The sequence below is a fragment of the Homarus americanus genome, unplaced genomic scaffold (genome assembly GCF_018991925.1).
Source record: "Homarus americanus isolate GMGI-L3 unplaced genomic scaffold, GMGI_Hamer_2.0 scaffold50564, whole genome shotgun sequence".
Lineage (NCBI taxonomy): Eukaryota > Metazoa > Arthropoda > Malacostraca > Decapoda > Nephropidae > Homarus > Homarus americanus.
Genome location: NW_024715014.1, coordinates 1,659,811 through 1,681,022, shown reverse-complemented (window position 1 = coordinate 1,681,022; position 21,212 = coordinate 1,659,811). Strand labels below are relative to the sequence as shown.

At 38.0% G+C, this 21,212-nt stretch overlaps 1 protein-coding gene across 21 annotated transcripts in view; it reads left to right on the top strand.

The window, feature by feature from the left end:
* LOC121880142 (disintegrin and metalloproteinase domain-containing protein 11-like) overlaps positions 1–19,748 on the top strand; it is a 180,416-nt gene extending 160,668 nt beyond the window's left edge. For 19 of the 21 annotated variants that reach the window (XM_042387307.1, XM_042387230.1, XM_042387220.1 and 16 more), the window contains 2 exons: positions 2,561–2,773; positions 10,580–19,748. In XM_042387307.1, the coding sequence (XP_042243241.1) occupies positions 2,561–2,773; positions 10,580–10,844 (478 nt within the window). In that variant the 3' untranslated portion in view covers positions 10,845–19,748. Of the gene's footprint in view, positions 1–2,560; positions 2,774–10,222 lie in introns of those variants that run through there. The other 2 variants (XM_042387360.1, XM_042387365.1) reach the window with 2 other exon arrangements.
* The last annotated feature ends 1,464 nt before the right edge of the window (positions 19,749–21,212 follow it).

Genomic DNA, 21,212 nt, shown 5'->3' with positions numbered 1-21,212 from the left:
ATTAGTTTCTTCTGATGTACAGCTGTACAGTATAAGGGTAATGCTTCACTGAGAAAGAAATTAATTAACCCAAGTTGTGTGTTTAAATCATTTACAAGTTTGTGCCAACAGTAAGTCACAGTTTTAATGTCATTTACCAGTAGAGTATTCTGTATATACTTTACAGTACAGCATATGCAAAAAGGCGCTCATTGGTCCTTACAACAACAGAGGTCTTAAACCTTTAGTTACCAACTTCAGCCTCCAGTTCTTTATTACAGTATTAAAATCAGTGACTGACTATCTCATTACCATATACAGTACAGGGTGTCTCAAAAATATGTACACATTGCCTTAAAAAGTTTCGTGGAGTTTGTGTGAAGTCTTGTACTGTACTGTATTGCAACAAACAACATTGTCCTCACTTGTGACAGACCTCACCCATCAACAAGGGATAACATTGATTTTGTTGTAATACAAGTTTTTATGTGATCTCCATGAACTTCTCTAAGGCAGTGTGTAAGCGTGTATATATTTTTCTAAGACGCTGTATAAAACCAGAGAGAACCTTTTAACACCAACTTAAACCAATTTCGATACTGTACCTGTATGTCACAGTGAAGTTACAGGGGAGTGTGGTGCAGTAGTCTGAGTGGCTGGAGATAGAGGCTGGGTGAGTGGAACCACTAAGATGTACTGTACAGTACTTGTGCATCACTGAACACATCAGCTCATGTCTATAGATAGCTGACACACAGCTGCAGGACTCAAAAATCTGAAATAGTGTAAATCACAATAACATTACTGTACACTAGATACAGTATATACTATACCTGTATACTTTAAACAGCAATTAGCACCTTTTATAAAAACTCATAAACATAGCCAGAAGCTTTGAACTGTACAGGTTAAGTCAGTAATTTGTACAAAAGCAGGTAAAGTGTTATTGATTTTGCATATACTTTGCCACATATACCAGCAACAGCCGTCTGTTATAATATATATTTTCCTCTCAAAGTTCTTCATAAAAATAAAAAAAAACGAAGAAGGACCAAAGGTGGGAAGTTTAATGTTTCACTTATCTGGTGTACAGTACTCAAAGTTTCTTACTCTAAGCTGAAACTTACATAGTGTTCAAATTTTTCATAAATTTAATTTTATAAAATGTTACATCAAATAACACTATATTACAGTAGCAGAGATACAGTAATTATTATTAGTAATACATCACAAGTTTTTTCACTCCAACAACTTTATTCTTCCTTATATATTTTTTTAATACTTTTAACTCAGAAGTGTTCTTGAAACAACCCAGATTTTCAAAATTTATTTTTATTTTTTTTTGTCAAATTTGGTGCTTGTGTTGAGTAATGTTGGAATGCACCCACTGTTTGACTGCACAGTAATGCAATGTAGTACAGTATAGACGTGTTGGAACTAAATAGGTGGACTTTGTACTTAACCAATAACAACAGACCCTTGATTAATGCTACTCTTAGAGCACAAAGTTCAGTTTCCTAGTTATTGTTTGGTATTTACCAGACATACACTTTATTGTCAGTCACACGAGACTAACAGAACATACTGGATATTATTCCTCACAAGGATATAACTCTTAAAAGAAAGTAGTAAAGAAATATGTACTGTATATCTATTAATACCAGCAGCTGGAAAGCAAATTTTAGTGATTTTTGTAGATGAAACAAGAAGCCAAGGCTGTTGATCATATCAGTTCTCTGGCAATTCTTATATGCTTACTGGATTATACAGCTCACAGCAAATTTTGAAACCCCATTTAACAAAACACATATACAGAAGACATATACAAATAACTAACTTGTAGTAACTGTATCTGTAGGAAGTGTCACAATAACTTGTCACGTGAACATAAACTCCGGTAGAGAGGAAGAGTTAAGCTGCCATAAACAGTCAGTCGAGGAATATATTAACAATAGCTGTGTTTACTTTTAACAGCATTTCATAACAAGAGGATAATAATATGTTTGTACAGTATATGAAGTATTTCTGTTGTTTAAACTTGAATGGTGTTTCAAATTTTGCCCCCAAAGTCAGTACTGTGATGTGAACAACGTCATAGAAAGGTCAGTAATGGTGCCTTTCCTTGGATTATTTGTGCTTCTTCTCTTCTACTCACGGCTTTGACATGCATGTTCTTGACAGTGCCAACAGCTAGCCAAGGTTTTAATGTCTTGTTGTTTCACGACTCCTGTCTCTCCCAGGTAGTTGTATGTAATGTTTATCATGTTTGTTGATTTACATAATATCCCTTAGTGGATTCCCGTTTGACCTTCACCAATGACCAACAATGTTTCTCTTGCTTATCTCCTATTAACGTGTAATGACACAAACTTTACCTTTCAACTGTTGAGGAAACATTTGACAGTGTTTGTTATTTTTAAAGTTGTTTTACAGTTTTGGTTGGAAAACATCTTTCACTTTTCTTATAAGAATAAAGTATCATATCATAATAAATAAATCTAGAAGTATTTGATCACCCATTAACACATACATTCCCTATACCAAGTCTTTCAGAAACTTACTATTACAATTAATCTTGCAGAGGCAGAGCAGACAATGGTGGAATGGGTTTCGTATACGGTCGGTACAGACAACCTCCAAGCAGCGGGAGCGGGACGGGGTCAGCGAGCGGGCGTGGCTCAGACAGACTAGGTAGTGGCGGACACGAATTCTCAGACGGGGCCGACAGTCATGCCTTCACAGAGGAGGATGACCTTGAGAGACCTGATGCTGGTGAGACGGCAGACTCTGAGAGGTGAGTCACCCGATCAATCTGTTATAGGAAAAATAATATATTTTTTCAATTTTGACGGAGTAGTTCACATGTACTGATTAGTTGGATAATGAAAATAAAATGTTAAATTCAAGAATATATTACCTATTTGACATATGAGGATGTTGCAAGTATTAAAACAAATTTAACAACATTCAGATCACCAGAATATTAGGCACCCTAGCTAATTTCACCAGTTGGTTAACCATCCTAATGCTAACTTAACCTAGCATTAACCAAAACTAACATTAACCAAACCATAACCCCTAAGATAGCATTAGGGCAATTAATCATCAGGTAAAATAAGATGGGGTGACTAATATTCAGGGGACTCCAGCATTCTTTGAAGTTTGTATTAGATATGCCTTGGATACCATACAGTACAACAGGTATGCCACACTCTCCTCAAGTATACAGTATTTCACTTTCCAAAATTTGTCAGAATAATTAGTGATGAAGCTGTTGATCACCAAACTCTCTCTAGTTAATGTTCACAAGTTACTCCTACATCTCCTCAAAACTCTACTCCCTTTATCTCACCACTCCTTATATAACCTAACCTAAAACCTAACCTAACCTTACATTGTTCTCCTCAGCATCTAACACTTCCATATTTATATAGATTTTCCACTGTCAATATTATTCCTCATTTATATTAATGCATTTTTTTCTGAAACACATGATTAATTTTATTGTATTCATATTTTTGTTGTGTGATAAAATGTCTTACAATTTTAAACACCATTTTGACAGATTGAGATATTTTGCAAACCATTTGAGATAATTGTAATGTAAACCAAGTGAGCTATTTTGTATACCACTTGAGATATAATGGAAATCAAGTGAGATATCTCCTACCACCTACTGAGATACGTACAGTATCTCCCATAGTGAGTGTACCCCTCCCAGTACACCACTTGCTGAGGGTATGACACGGTGCAGTGGTTCACAATGCTCAAAGTTTACTGGCCATGTATAAAGTGAAACCTCCATATAATCTGTTAGGTGGGGGGTAAACATCTAATGGACCCTCAATATAACAAACTATTATCTCTATATACTGTAGTTCATTAGATGGAGGTTTCACATCTAACGAACCCTTGATATAGCGGGCCTTTCCTCTCAATATAATCCAATCAATAGAAGTTTCACTGTAGTAACTTTCCTCTCCTGCTCTTCCCTTTCCCTCCCATCATCATTAATCTATAAACACGTATTGTACTGTACAAAGTTACTGCCCCTCACGTGTTATCCTTGTAGTGTTCATGTGCTGTTGGGTGTGTTCTGCATGTGCTACTGATGTGGTGTTTAGTAAGTCCAGATGTGATATTATGGTGAAAAAAAATAGACTTAAGTACAGTACTGGAAAATCTTTTTTCTACACACACACACACACACATACACACACACATATGCCACACACATGCCACCCACACACACATACACACATATGCACACACACATGCCACCCACATCCACACACACTTTTTACTCTACCTTCATCCTCTTCACTGATTGGCTCGTTAGCTACTTGGGTGGTTGGTCTTCTCTCTGTCACACATTGTTGGCAAGTACTGGGCATGTACTTGTTCCAGAATGTATCTGAACTTGCACCAGTGTTGGTCAAGTCTGGTCTTGAAAGAGCTCACACTTGGTGCCCTCACAGTTTTCTGAACTTTTGGCTTCTTCAGCCTTAAGCTGTGATCTCTAGTGCTCTAGTGGGGCAGGCATCTGCCAGCTCCAGGTATGAACACTCAACTGAGTAATGTCCTTTGAGATGTTTTTAAACTTCTATTAAGTCACCCCTTGCCTGCCTATAGTGTAAGCTAGGCAATTGCAGGTGTTCTAATCTCTCTGGGTAACTGAGGTGCTGTAGTGAAGGCATCAGTCTGATGGCCCTTCTTTGGATGTTTTCAATCAACTGACAGTCTCTAGCATATCTTGGGGACCAGACGGGGAAGAACCTCACTCTTGAAGAATGTTATAAGGGATTTACCTTATAGGTTTGTGAACTCCCTCCTTATAAGGCCCTTCAGCTTAGTTGCGTGATTCAACTTCTTCTCACAATGGTCCGATAACTTCAGTTCGTTGTCAACATACACACCCAGGTCCTTTTCACATTTGGTCTCTGTTAATGTACAGCAAGTTATAAGAGTTCATGGTATACACACTACAGGTATGAAACGATACATACGGAGACATCATTAGGATACAGACTCAATATAAAACACCATCCCTAATACAAAACCTAAATACAATCTAAGTTGTGTACCAATAAAGTATTACGTAAATGTCTTACCATGTACTGTACTTTAAAACACTCGTTGATTCTTTGTGAACATGATGCCTTAACTCTCATTAGCTTGTGTTTTGTAATCTTGTGCATTCAGATGTGATTTTCTGCTTTACTTCTTCAATGTTTCTTGGGCAATCTTGTTAGAGGACTGATTTTAGGCGACCCCAGAGGAAGGATTTGAGAGGTGTGAAGTACAGAGGCCTCAGAGACCACTTGTTTAGTCCTTGTCGCCCAAACTGTTTACAGTAATATTTCCGTTAGCCGGAATCCTTCAAACCCGGAACTCTCCGATAGCCGAATTGAAATTTTCTCGGAAAATCATTCCCAAAACCGGAATTTTCTGGAAAATTCCAGTTTTGGGAACGATTTTCCGGAAAATTCCGAGAAATTTTTCCCGATACCAGGATAATTCTGAAAAATTCCGGGGATGAGGGATTTTTTTCCAGGTTTGAGAGTTGAAGTAATGGGCAATTTCTGGAACTTCCAAGAACACTTTTCCATTACCCGGAAAATTCCGGGGCCGAGGGATTTTTTTCCGGCTTTGAGAAAGTCTTGTTACCCGGAAATCTCTCAATCCCGGAAGTGCTCTGCACCAATTGTTCCGGCTAACGCGGATACCACTGTACAAGTACTCAGAAAAAAGAATGATGAAGATGAATTTTCCTTTGGTGCATGATTTATGAGATGCCCTGTACATTACCAGCACTGCCACCACCACCACACTGTGTTCCCAAGGTATATAACTACAGTACCAACATTACCACCATACCCCACACTGTATTCCCAAGGCATAACTACCAACACTACCACCATACACCACACTGTATCCCCAAGGCATAACTACCAACATTCAAGTGATTACCGTTGGTTGATTTTCTAGTGAGATATTTTCAAAGAATATAATTAACAGAAACAAAAATCCCCCCAAAATTGTTAAATAAATAATAATAAAAAAGTTTTCCAGGTTGAGCCACTCAGTACAATACACTACATCATTGTAAACTACAGAATGGGGTAGAATTATTTTTGTATCACCTGAAGATTAACCCCCCACAGCATATTTGATGATTCCACACCTTAATGCTTCTTGGGGAGAAATAAGCTCGCGGGGCTGCTTTTCATGTGATCATTATTCTTGATAGCTAGAAATAAATACCCTAGAATAATAAGCTTTCAAAACAACCACTGAAGCTCTTCACCACACAACACACAACATGGTGACTGATGGTTTACATGTGAAGGGCATTGGCAAGTTTTAGAAAGTGACATGTTCAACTTCAGTACTGTATAGTATACACAGTATATCACCACTTAGAACACACTGGTAGAGCCAGCTGTGTCCAGACCATGCTGCTCTATACATCAGTATAATTACTAAATAGCAAGTCCTCACCCCTTGAACCAGGGTCTTATTAATAGTTTCAACTGCTAGCATAACAGTTGCTTTAAAAGCTAGTGAGACTTCAGCTTTACTGGAATGAACCCTAATGGTTGATTCACTGTCATCTTGAACCCTGATACAGTACCCAGGAGAAGGGGCTCCATGCTTCAAATGCTCATATTTTCCTGCTGATTATAAATCCCACCAAAGAAAAGTAGGGAGGAAATCAGATCACTCATCTCTGCACCTCAGTTACTAAATGGGACTTCAGCCCTTCATTAATAGCCTATGAAGGTCAGGTGTGATGTGATGCAGGCAACAGCACCCCAGCCAGGAAGAGAAACACTCCCTCAGAAAAGAGGATGAACAAACTCCCATTATTTTACCATCTAAACATGATAAAAATGAGAGGAACGAGCAGTGTCTTCTGGTTGATAGGAAAACGTCTAAAAGTTGTTGACTCTGTGACTGTGTGAGAAGTTCCCTCCCAAGTGTGAGTCATCGCCCTGGTGTGGAGGAGCCATCGTCCGCACAACCTTTAAAGCTGAATGTAAAGGATTACTGATGATTCTGGTCATCTTATCTCTTGCTTTTTTAACCCTGTGAGAAACTTGAGGTTTTTCTAGCCATTGTATTGCTGTGAATGAGGCTGCCACTTTGTTGGGGAGAACCAATGAACATCTTCACAATACCGGGTACTCAAAAGTAGACGTTAATCAACAAAGTTTGTGATGAGAGATCAACCTGGACTTGTCCCTCATTACTGTGGGAGCTTCCCTTCAACACAACTCCCATGGTCTTCTGCATATCCTCACAGTAGCTCCTCTGGTTGGGCCCAATTTTAGCCAGTTCATCCAGTTAAATAAGATAAAAGGTCCAGATTGTTTACTGAAGGGTAAATCGAGTAGTGAGTATCTTTTTAAACATATGTTGTGAAGAAAAGATAATTAACTGTACTAAACTCAGTAAAGTCATCAACATGAACACGAGAAGCTTGTGGTAAATTTTAAACAACAACCAAACTAAACTCATAAGGTTTCCACACACCTTGAGGAGACCTGAGACTGTATAAATTAATTATACGATGTTAGGCAACAGTGAATACGGTACAGTTAAGATGGTACATGTCACCCTTCATATATCATGTAAAACTCACTATGTGGATGGAGGAATGTGTGATGAAAGACTAAAACTATCATGTACGTACTGTATATAAAAGGACAAGGGATGAAAACAACACTTATCCCTCCTTGGGTGATTCACTACAAGAGCAGCTGGAAGTTGCCTAAGGTGTGTGAACTATATGATAAAGGCAGGAAGATGTGACCATTAGGGTGACCATTCGGGTGGAGTACAGTAAACCTGAAGCTTCGTAACCTTTTAAAGCAACCATTGAGCTTTGAGTTTAAGGTACTGGCTTGAACTGGGTTTGAGGGATGAGCATTTGTCGTCAGTATTTACGCTGATGAACAAGGGCAGTGTAGCTTGCTGGTAGCTGGCTGGCTCTTACACTTGGTGCCAACTCACACTTCATTCATCAGTGACACCTTGGCCTGTAGAATTAAAATTTGGGAGCAAACAGGAACATCATGTTTAGGGAACAGTAGTGTACAGTTACAACTAAATCACCAGGGTTTAAAATTAGGCAGCGGACTAATCTACCAGGATGTTATTTTCTAGCTGCTCAGAAATTCCTTCCTTATTTAATCATAATATAATTTTAGTTTGTATCTTATAATGTTACTGAGAGTATAGCTAGAGTGCTGGTCATCCACCAAATGGCTGCCAACATGTGCCCAGCCAGTTGCCAGAAAAATGTGTATACAGTATCAAACTCTAGTGAGTGTTCCTTTACCTACACTGGAAGTTATGTCAGTGTGTAGCTTTTGAACACCTTACACCCTGCACAAAAAACAACATGGCTCTTGTTGGTCAGAATCACACAAAAGTGATCAATAATCTTGCTACTAAATACCCTTAAACGATACCATTTACAGTTTAAAACAGTCAAAGGCTTCACTTCAGAGTCAGTCTGGTGGGGGTGGGAGGGAGTTGTCTAAATGAACCCTCCCAACCCCTCAACAGCTTCACCTCTCACACATGTTGAACAAGACAGATGTTAGACAGGTATTTCTAAAATCCTGGATAAGTTCCTTGATGATAATTATAACAATCATAGAATAAAGTATTATGTTAACTCCTTGAGTAAAGTAACATTAATCCCTTAAGTACAATGAATTAGCACTGTGAGTAAGTTGTCTTAACCCCTTTAGTACCTGGAGTTATGTTATTGTTCTCAAGGAGTTAATCATTGTACTAAAGGAGTTAAGCCTCGTATATAAACACCTTAGTTAGAACAGTAGTTTCTTTTTAAATCACACTTTATTATGATACAGTAGTTAGTTTGTCAGTGTCTCATGAATGTTAACACAACATTAGCAGTAACTAGAGGATATACACACAGGTGTACATAATTTTTTTCAGAGACAGTTTGAATCCTTAAGAATAGGTTAACTATAAATGTGATAAATATCAAAAAGTTAAATGTCATATTGATATTTTTCAGTCACTTGATAAAAGATTGGTAACTTGTCCTTAATGAGTTTTATGTTAAGTGTCATTATTGTGAACAAAATTTATGTTCTGATTACACAAAACCTCAGTCTAGAATTTATTTGAACTTTTATCACTTATATTATACCTTTATAGACTTATGAAATTTATTCAATAGGATATATTTACAGTTTATTTTATATTTTGAACTACTACACCAGTCATAATATAATATACATCACTGCTTATATTTTAATTTCCTGTGGAAAGAACAAGTACAGTATGTTTAAGTGTACAAAACATAATTATTGACTCATGTACATTATTCATTCATTCATCACCCTTTAGACACATTCATCATCAAGTGTTAAGTAATACTACACCCTTTAGAAACAATCACTTGTAAAATAAGAAAAACCCTCTTTGGTTGCCCTAACTCCTCACATATAACCCTCTCAAACGTGTTCCTCAGTGTAACTTGGAGTATTAATTTGGTGTCATGATCTCTTCCCTATTGTTTGCTATAGAGCTTTAGCTTTCTAGTAAAATTTAGAAATTTACTGTATATGAATGAAAGGTGTGGTGTACAGTACACCTCAACACATCAAATGTGCAGGAAAAGCATGAAATGGCCATCATAAACCTAGCTGGAATCTTCACTACTGTCAAAGGTACCACCACCACCACCACCACATCACACACAACCAACCCTGCTTATGCTTATGTTCACCTTCTCTCTGCATGTCACTATACATTTCTATAAACTGTGCTTTTTTATTTTTTTGCACATAAGCTGAGCTTATTCTATTTTTGTGGAAAAAGTAATATTTATCTTTGTTCTTTGTGCACTGAGACTTACTGACACCATCACATAAGTGTCCAGGATGTGCCCCGCCGGCTTGTTCATTAACGTGGACATTAATATTAAAATCTTGACTTAAATATGAAGTCAGTTGACATCTTTATGTCTATACAATACAATGTTTAGAAAACTGTGATTGGAGTCAAAGTTGGTGAAAACATTCCTGGATGACTTAGCTGCCTGACCGTCACTTGACAAGTCAGTTTATTACCTAACTTACTTGCCTGTGCAACAAGTACTCAAATGTGCACCAAGAATGGGGGTCAAGTCATAAGCTGACTTGTGTTACTCTGTCTGCTCGTTCTCTTAACTGTTTTGTCCTTGTTTTGTTGTTTGCAGTGATGAATTTGTGGTCCTCCCCAAAGGCGTCCGCGCGCATGCTGGGCAATACTTTTGGCCCATGAGCAAATGAACTAAGGCGGGAGGGCAGCCAGTGTCAGTGGTAGAGTGGCTGTAAGCAGTCTTAACAGTGCCAATGAGAGCCTTTCAGGAGGGCACCTCGCCCTGTGCTGGACACACACATGACACCTGGGGCCGACCCCTGTCCTTTCTCCCGCTACCAATACTACCACCACCACCACCACTACCATCACAACTACCACCACCATCCCCATCACTGGTGCCCTTCGCCACGGGCTCACCTGTGACCCACCTACCTGCCTGCGGCCTGAGGTGACGTGTGCGTGTCTCTTGCAGTGATGAGTACTCGGCGAGACCACCCAGTGCCCTCCTGCGCTCTGCCAGCGAAGAAGCACTGCCTGTGACACGCTATGAGGCTGCGAGGTTTGAGGCAGCTTCGCCCCGGGACCCCCGCCTCTATTCGCCGCCCTCCGATGCTGCTTCCTACCACGACGACCAGGACTTCCCGCCCACAGAGCAGCAGAACGAAGAACCACAAGAGGCTGCCGACCCAGACCACGCCCTCCTGCCCCAAAGGAGGTATCCTGAGTACAAGCACTGACACTGGCCCCACTAGGAAACTGGGAGGGCCAGATTTGTCCAGAACAAGCTCACTCATTCACTGTTGATGTAGAGCTTATAGTTCTGGATTGCCAGTGCATCTTCCTCCAAGTAAAAGTAGCAATTTATGGTAGGCTTACGACTCTGTAATTGCTACATTTACCTTTGTGGAGCCAACTTGTGGCTGCAGACATTTATACTTTAGGCAGCTAAGTGCAGGCTGGGCAGGTTCTCTACTGGTACATTAACCAGCTTTTGCCACAAGTTCATCCATGTTAGATCCTGTGTGGAACAAGTTACTTGCTGCAATAGTAGTGACAGATGGGTTGCCATGATAGTGAAAGCTGCTCCTCTGTGTTAGTGAGAAATGGACTGCCATTCTAGTGAATTATAGACAGCTATGCTAGTGAAATAAGGCCCCCTATGGAGTGGTGCCCTGGGCCAAGACTCTCTGCTCTCTACCCCGAGAAGTGTTCATCAACCAGCTCTTATCAAGTCTCCTAGTGCCCTGACTCTCGCCTCACAAGGGATATGCCACTGTCAACAATCATATAATTTTACATTGTACAGTATTAATTTTTAGAGTAAAAGTCATCTATGGAAAAGGTTTAATAGGGCCCAGGTTACGAATGTTCTCACTGTGTGTCTCAAATACACCTCTGGTGAGATTGAAAAAAATAGGATTTTAGTTTGCTAATGCAGACTTAGCCGTCCAGCGCACGAGTGATACTCCACTTCTTCACCATCAAGATGTCAGTTCTGTTGCTCAAACCGAGTGAAGAATCTCAACTGTGTAATACCTTGAGATGTCAGTTGGGATACGACCCCAATGTTTCCGTTTATGTGTGTAATGTAAATGTAGTTGACGAGCCAGTGATGACTAGACTTAATCTATCAGTCTCTACGAGTTTGAATTTTGCGAGTAAATCTCCGCTTACGAAGACTGAGAGGTTAACCAGTTCCTTCACTGTCAGTACCTTGTCAACGTTCTCCCAGAATCATCACTGGAATTAAGTGTTTATACGTACAGTTGTGTATCTCACACACTGCCCATTTAAATCTTTTTCACAATGTAGGTGGCCAAGGATGCTCACCCAGTACCTTGTAAATAGTTTTCTAGACAGGGTGTCAACGCTTACCCTTTGCTGCACTGCAAAAAGTTCAATGCCAGCATGAGGGTTGAGGCTTGTCTACCGGCCATTGTGGTCAACATAACAGCCGGCAGACGACCCACCAGCTGTAGTGGCCGGTTGGCTGTTCTTCACAGCAGGATCTTTATGACCTTAAACTTTTCACTCAGTATATGACACTTCCATCCTCCTGAAAAGCTTGTGCATAAAGCAGGTGTGTTTCAGAGATAGAAGGTTGACACTACTCGCATATTCTTAATTACCTTCAATTTCTTTGAAGGAGCAAGTCGTAACTTTCAACAGTGTGAGTGTCGCCGCTCACAATGTTGCAGGTGTGTGAAAGCATGATCACCTTATTTTAATATTCTTGCTCTCCATACTCCAAACAGATAATGCTTTTGAACAATACACATTTTCAGGAACTTCAACATCTAAATACCTACAAAAAATACATCAATTGATCAGATCTTCTAAAACTAGAGAATTGATGAATGACAAAAAGAATATTTCTTTATAGAGCAAAGGACAGAAGTTGCTATGACAGACAAGAGGTTCATAATAACACTGTACATTATTAATACGTAGTAGATGTAGCCCAACTAGTGAGGTTCAGCTACGGAGGATCTCTCTTAAGACTAACCCTCTGTCCTCATTATAATCAAAAGAGGAACTACAGGTTGTACTGCAAACTTATCTCACCATGAGTGAGCAACAACTCTCCAGCACCTCACACTCCAAGTGATGCTCAAGTGTGTAAAATATTATTCATCAAGTGAAAAGTCATGTAATATCGGCCATTGCCTTCTGAGAAGGTAAAGTGAAGGCTGATTTGAAAAAAAGTGAAAGAAATGTTAACTTCTATGAAAAATTGCCTTCTAAGAAGGTAAAGGAGTGAATGAAGATTGAGGGTAACAGCTTAAACTAACCAAGAGACATAAAGGACCCCCTACTCATGTGTTAAATGTGACTCATGTCTGTGCTTGAACTAGCAATGCCCATTGGAGATCACTACTTTAAATGACAACCAGTCTAGTCTGTATCAAAGATCTTCTGTCCTACTGCCCATCACTCACCCTCATTAGTCACACAATTAGGCTCATCAGAGGTAAAAGGTGTTGACTGCAGGACTCCACTGCTCAACATGGGGCGAGGATGATGGAGTCGTTGTTCCATAAGAGTACACAAGATAATGGAACACCTTATCAGAGAAAGAATAAGGTGATGTAGTGTAATGGTCTCATCATGACAAAGGAATCTACACAGTTTAAATCATGTCACATCCTTGTCATACAAAGAAGAGCTTCTTTCATTATGTGAATCATTCTTGTTAAGCCTCATTAATTCACTTCAGGAGACAAGTAACAGTAATAACTGCTGCTATAAACATTATTTCCAGCTAGACAAAAACTGTAGATACAAATAAAAGGTCGAGCATTAATGTACACTTTAAGTTTAGAGATAAATTGTTAAATACACACTGTACAGTGTGACATGTACACCAACCAATACTGAATTAATGAGGGCTGACTCCATGAACAATGAGCACCTCTCTCGTATGACACTGGCGGAGGTACACCACAGTAAGGTCTCATACCACAATAAGTTATGTTAAACAATGTCTTGCTCATTTGCTTTAGTTTATGTAAGTTAAAGGCAGGTTAGAATGATCAAGGCACCTCCAGGAATATAGTCAATTTGTACTAAAAAATAACTGAACATTTATTGTGTCCAGCAAAATACCTGTCAGTATTGTGATGTGTCATATATGATATACACAACACCTGTCAGTATTGTGATGTGTCATATATGATATACACAACACCTGTCAGTACTGTGATGTGTCATACATGATATACACAATACCTGTCAGTATTGTGATGTGTCATATATGATATACACAACACCTGTCAGTATTGTGATGTGTCATACATGATATACACAACACCTGTCAGTACTGTGATGTGTCATACATGATATACACAATACCTGTCAGTATTGTGATGTGTCATACACAATGCCATGAATCACAGTTGAAATATTCATACATTCCTACTGTACTTTGTGGGAACTCATGCAGTAAAGATAGTGTAAGAGGCACCTAATGTTTGTGTTACTCTGACCGGCTAGTGAACAATGTTATGCTGATGACCCATCGTCTTCCAATGATTGAGACCAACACAAGCTGTGTGGTGTTGTTGGGTGAACACATGTTTCAATTGTCATTCCTTGAAGGTTTACCTTTTATTATTATTATAATTACAGTATTATATATAAGTTACTAAATAATCTTTATATACTTAATATAGTGACAATATTTCAGACTATACAATTAACATTTATATTCATGCCAGCCTGAGGGTTATTACTACTGTACTTGTCTGTTAGAATTTACTAAATATATTTATATAAGACACATACAATATGTTTTAAATTAAAGTTTGTATATTTTGACATAAAATAAGATTATGAATATATTCTATGGGTACAAAAAAAATATTGGACAAGAGAATTATATACTGTACTGTACTGTAATAATTATAGAGAAGAAGTCTACCATACTGTAAGTCTCCACGTGACGAAGACCACACACGCTTGCTACCATTACACAGTTCATGTCTTGGAACTAAACCATTCCTCTCTAGCTTCCAACCTGATATATATATTTAAATTTTATTCATATAAAAATAATTTCTTGGTGAAAATTATATTACTGGCAAGATATAAAAAACAATATACGAGTATATAAAAACCATTACTGTATACTGTACAGTAATAGTGAAATGCTGGAAGGAAGGTATAGTGACTAATGTTATATTATTTTATGTTAAGTTATTACAGTCTGGTTTAGTTGACAGCTCTCACAACACCTTCTTAAGGTTCAAAATCTCTTGGGCTGTAATATTTATATTTTGGATCACTTGAATATTAGCCCCCAGCCTATTTTACCTAAAGATTAACCACCCCAATCCTAAGCTAACTCAATCTAACCTAACATAATCCCACCTAATTTAACCTCGCCCAACTTAACATATTTCCACCTAACTTAACCTGACCCAGCCTAACTTAATATAACCTAACTTAACCTAACATAGCCCAAACCAACCTAATGCAACCTAAATCAAACTAACACTAATCTAACCCTACAGGTAGCATTAGGATGTTTAACACTCAGGTGAACTAAGCAAGGGAAGCTAATCCTCAGGTGATCCCATATTTTCTACTGTACTGTATATATTATTCTGTTCCTTGATAAATAACTCCTGTAAATCACCAAGAGAACAGCAAGGTGTGTTCTCTGTGTTAACTACCTGTATAGAGATATTTTTGTTTTATTTGACTGTATATTTTCACAAGTGCTGTATACACCTTTCTGTGATGCAGGGAATGAGTGGACGACAAGGGCAAAATACTGCTCACAAAGTATCACTGTTAAAAATTGTTGCTAGAGTGAAATTTTAGAGTTTGTGGACCGAAATATGAGAGAAGCTAAGAGTCTACATACCGAGAGCTAAACCAAGGTATTGTAGTGTAGTTCTATTTCAAAATGTTTGCTTTTTAAGTCTATGTCACAGGACGCACTGTAACCACACCGTTGAGTCATATTTTCTTTTATTATTTACTTCAACTTTATAAAAATAATTGCTCTGGTTGAAATATGTCCATATCGTATATTAATCTCTTGATTGTATTATTATTTTGTATTGTTCTTTCTGAATATTAATTCTATCTTCTGGTAAAATGTCAGTTTAACACAAAGAATTATTTCATAAAATATCTAAATGTTTGTTTACCAATAAACACTGAAAATTAGGTAACTGTGAACTTAAAAGTTTATCAGACAAACAGTTGACAGCAAGAGTTGGGCCCACACAACAACTGCGTCTTAATAAATGATCGATGTATTACTGTCACAAATAATTTATCACCTCAAAATTAGCCCCCTTAACCTAACTCAGCCAAAGCTAACATAAACCTAACCTGATCGTACCCCCCAGGTAGCATTAGTGTTGAATCATCAGGTGAAATAAGCTGGAGGGGGATAATCTTTAGGTGATGCAATAATTCTTATTGAATCTCTGGTACAAATGATTCACAGATGATGAAGGTGACAGTATACAACAATAACAGCACAGCTACCCATTCTAGCCTACCTTTAACAAGCTACAGCAATGACCAATTGTCTTTTATAAATACAGTACCTTCATTTGCCCTCAGTTAGATCAATATGTTATTAACTATAAAATCTGCTTTATAGTCAATCACTAAACATTTTCTTTATATACGGTAGTATGATCAGCTTTCTTCACAAAAATTATCTGTTTTTCATACACTACAGTAATTCTGATTAATTATTCAAAATTCACTTATATTTTTTTCCTTGTTTTCTCTCTTGTGCAAATCTTGGTTGTAATGAGGTGTAAGCAGTGTTGGGTGATGATCTCTACACTGTGTGGCCGTCACTTGTCCAACATACTGGAGAGGTCATCATAATTAACCTGTGTACAGAATAGTTTTATATATATATATATATATATATATATATATATATATATATATATATATATATATATATATATATATATATATATATATATATATATATATATATATATATATATATATATATATATATATATATATATATATATATATACTGTAGTAGTATATATATAAGTTCAAAACTTCACCGACGGACTAACTACGAGATGAGAGATTTCAGTTGCGGTACTTTTAATGAATAGTTTCTCGTTATCTGTCATAACATAAGCTGAAGATCACAATGTAAACTTAGTATCGCTGGATCTCGAGTCCCGGACAAAAAGCAGAACCTCAAATTCCCTCAAGTTGTGTAATCAGAAAAATGTGTGGGCTGCACTGTTGAACTTTTCACCCTGAAATATACTGTACTCTGTTACATCACTATAATGTTGGAAGAGCAACTATCACATTACTTAATCTTTATTGTTTCCTCACTACTCGGTACATGAACATATAATCAAAATAAATGACAATACAAACCCCATTATACTGGTTCAAGAATACAGCCCACATACACTATTAGTAGCAAAATAAGGTTACTACATTATTCCATTACTTTATTTTGTAGTAATTACGGTCATAATACACAAAACAAACTTGGTATAAGGATGTAATAATTAGCAGAACATTTCCATATTGGTTTGTGTGTGCTTTTTGTATTATGTGTTTCGTGCAACTTAAAATACTCACAAGTAACAATCGTTTATTCATACGTATTAAATCTAATGTCTTTCATGTTTTGTATTAAAGATGCTTGGTGTGCTATTTGTTCTTATACCCAATAATGTAAATTACATCCCGGATATTAACAAACATTTAAGATACTGTAATACACATTTTAAATTTTTTGTCATTCTCAAGTTGACAGAAGTGATGTTTAGGATATAAATATTATAGATATTGTTGAGATGGAGATTATCAGCAAGTTGTGCTACAGGTAAACTAAAGGCTCAAAGTTTGTAGTTTTGTTCAGAAATGTTTCACTGACGTAGCTAATATTTACATAATGGTAATACTGTTGTTTTGTACTCACAACAACAATGTGAGGGTGTGTGTGGGTGGTGCATCCGTGGGGCTGAGGGAGGTGTGCACTGAAGGCCAGTCATGAGGGTCAGGGAAGAATACACTCAAGAACAGTTATGTGGGTCAGGGTGAGGGAAGAACACACTCAAGAGTCATGTGGGTCAGGGTGAGGGAAGAACACACTCAAGAGCCATGTGGGTCAGGGTGAGGGAAGAATACACTCAAGAACAGTCATGAGTGTGAGGGAAAACACTCAAGAACAGTTATGTGGTTCAGGTTGAGGAAAGAACACTCAAGAATAGTCATGGGGGTGAGGGAAATGCACAGTGATGAACAGTCAAATAGTGTTCTTAAGTAATACCTTTTTTTATAATTTCCTATTAATTCGGGCGACGTAATCTATTCCAAACAATATTTGGCAAACTTAAAGAAAAGATAAGGGCTTGTGCTTTAATTTTCTACCATTCATTTTATGAACATTGGATGGATGGACACACACACACACACACACACACACACACACACACACACACACACACACACACACAGGTAGCTGGACAAGTCCCTTAACATTTGAGTTAAAGTGTTAAAAGAGTCCCTTGTGGAAGTAACATTCATAACAAACACTTCAGCCCATGGAGGTACAGAATTCTACATCATGATATCTGTTACTTACACTTTCAAATACATACAGTGAACATGTCAAAGAAAGAAACAGTGTGTGTAGGTCATAGAGGAGTACAGTACAAACCCAGGCCTTGAGTGTGTAACGAACTCGAGGAACTACAGTATACAGCATAACACAAGCATGAAGGGATTTTGTAAACTCGTTCTACTCTACACTACGGTACAGTCATCCATTACTTATACTGTATTGTATATTGAAATTAAAGGAGGTAATTCAGTATGTACTTATTGATAAAATAATATTGTTTGTTATTAATATATTTTATCAAGATACTGTCCAGAAAGAATTCAGCTTGGTTTCAATGTTGAACCAACCTTAAAAATATACCAGGTAACCGAGTACAGTACTACAATGTATGTAATGTACACACGTCAGTTTACTTGTTAATGTTAAAAATATGTAACTGGTATAATATGTATTCCATCTTCAAAATATAAATCCCTCTAGAGCACTAGTAAAGTACAATATCAGGTAACAATAGGTACTGTAGTTTGAAGGCAAACATACAGTAAATTATATATTAAATAAATATTGCCTAATTCACTTTAAAAGTATGAACAAATGTCTTTTTTCTTTTTTTTCTTTTTTGGTGTTGAAATAAGTTTTGAACAGCACTGGACCATTGGGCAACAATGATCTTCTAACTTCTCAAATAGTACTACTAAACCTTTAATTAAACCTTATCTTCTTCACCACTTCCTAGCAGGTTGGTCAGTTCTGTTACACACTGTTGGCAAGTACTGAACGGATACATTCTGTACAGGGAATTAAAACTCAAATTCGTACTTGTTAATGAGGTATTAGTAGTATTATGGGTGGGATAGTGTTGACTTTTAAAGTGTAGAAGTCAATAAGGCTGGACCTGAGGTGACTGTCAGTTCAGCCCCCACTGGCCCACCACATCCACCCCCACCATAACTTATGGTATTTGTTACCCTTAAGTAGGTCTTCTTAGGCATTTAGTATAGCACCTAGTCAGACATTCATTCCATATCTCAACACATGATAGTTTTGCCCACTTAGTAATTCAACCACAACGCTCTCCATTGAACGGTGATTCGCATGGTCGCATTTAGCAAAAAGAAATAAACTAAAAACATCAGACAATCAAAATGATATTGTTCAGTGATGTACCTAAATTATTATAGAAGTGAATATGGAGGGTTGCTTTTAGCTGGATGTGACATGACTTACGGTCGATAGAGTGGCGGCATTAGAGATTCTGGGTCGTAGATTTAAGCCTCAATAAGGTGAACCATCTTTTTGAACATTGTGAAAGTATGTCTTATTGTCGCTGTAAAACAAGACTCGGAACTGAATGCCTCGCTCACAATCTTCATTTCCCCCAACCACGTACTTTTCTTCTTCTTAGGTGAATATGTTTCTCTTTATCAATTATTTCTCCCATTATCCATTTAAAATTTTCATGTCTGTTGGGAGTTGAACAGGATGTGGATCATCACACAAATTGGACTTGTTTATTGAAACCTGTTTGTACAGAAGTTATAATAAATCATTGTACATATATAACTCTTTTGTTTTATCCTCATCCACTTACTGAAGACGAACATTACTTCAAGATTATTTAAGAAAATTACAATTAACCTCTTGTGTAAGGGGTCCACACTCCGTTGAATAAAATCCTCAGATATTAAAAGTGGCGTATCTGTCCAAGGTGTTAAGAACCTAAACACCACTAATTATTATCATTGAACATTTTTGGATATACTGTACTGTATTTAGGCTTACCATATGAGGGTGAGGGATGAACACAGTTAAGAACAGTCATGGAGTGAGGGAAGAATACATTTAAGAACAGTCATGATGGTGAGGGAAGAACACATTTAAGAACAGTCATGGAGTGAGGGAAGAACACAGTTAAGAACAGTCGTGGAGTGAGGGAAGAACACAGTTAAGAACAGTCATGGTGGTGAGGGAAGAACACAGTTAAGAACAGTTATGGAGTGAGGGAAGAACACAGTTACGAACAGTCATGGAGTGAGGGACGATCACAGTTAAGAACAGTCGTGGAGTGAGGGAAGAACACAGTTAAGAACAGTCATGGTGGTGAGGGAAGAACACAGTTAAGAACAGTCGTGGGTGAGGGAAGAACACAGTTAAGAACAGTCATGGTGGTGAGGGAAGAACACAGTTACGAACAGTCGTGGGGATGAGGGAAGAACACAGTTACGAACAGTCATGGGGTGAGGGAAGAACACAGTTACGAACAGTCATGGGGTGAGGGAAGAACAGTCATAGAAGTGAGGGAAGAACAGTCGTGGTGGTGAGGGAAGAACAGTCATGGAGGTGAGGGAAGAACAGTCATGGGGGTGAGGGAAGAACAGTCGTGGTGGTGAAGGGAGAACAGTCATGGTGGTGAGGGAAGAACAGTCATGGAGGTGAGGGAAGAACAGTCATGGGGGTGAGGGAAGAACAGTCGTGGTGGTGAAGGGAGAACAGTCATGGGGGTGAGGGAAGAACAGTCATGGAGGTGAGGGAAGAACAGTCATGGTGGTGAAGGAAGAACAGTCGTGGTGAAGGAAGAACAGTCGTGGTGAGGGAAGAACAGTCGTGGTGAGGGAAGAACAGCGGCAAGTTTATTGTGCACCCTATACTCCTCCTGTGAGTGGTAGAACAAAAGGATTACAGAGTATGGTTTACAAAGGGTCAGTATAACTAACCCCTGTGGTCAGGATATTCTGGCATTGAATGGTACAGAGTATTTCAAATAAATTCTTTGTTTAGTTCTATACATAACGTGTAACTTATTCACAACTGCGTGAGTACAGGAGAGTGAGGCAGAATGTCTGGCCTCACACTTTGTTACTTACATTTGCGTGAGAGGAATTCAAGCACATTGTGTGTTTGGTTCTATACATGGGAACTGATATAGCTACTAAGTGCAAAAAGTGGATACAATCTTCATATGTCGTCCTTCTTGCCATTAGAGATGAAGTGTTGTGCCATTTCACACACAGTAGTGTTCAAG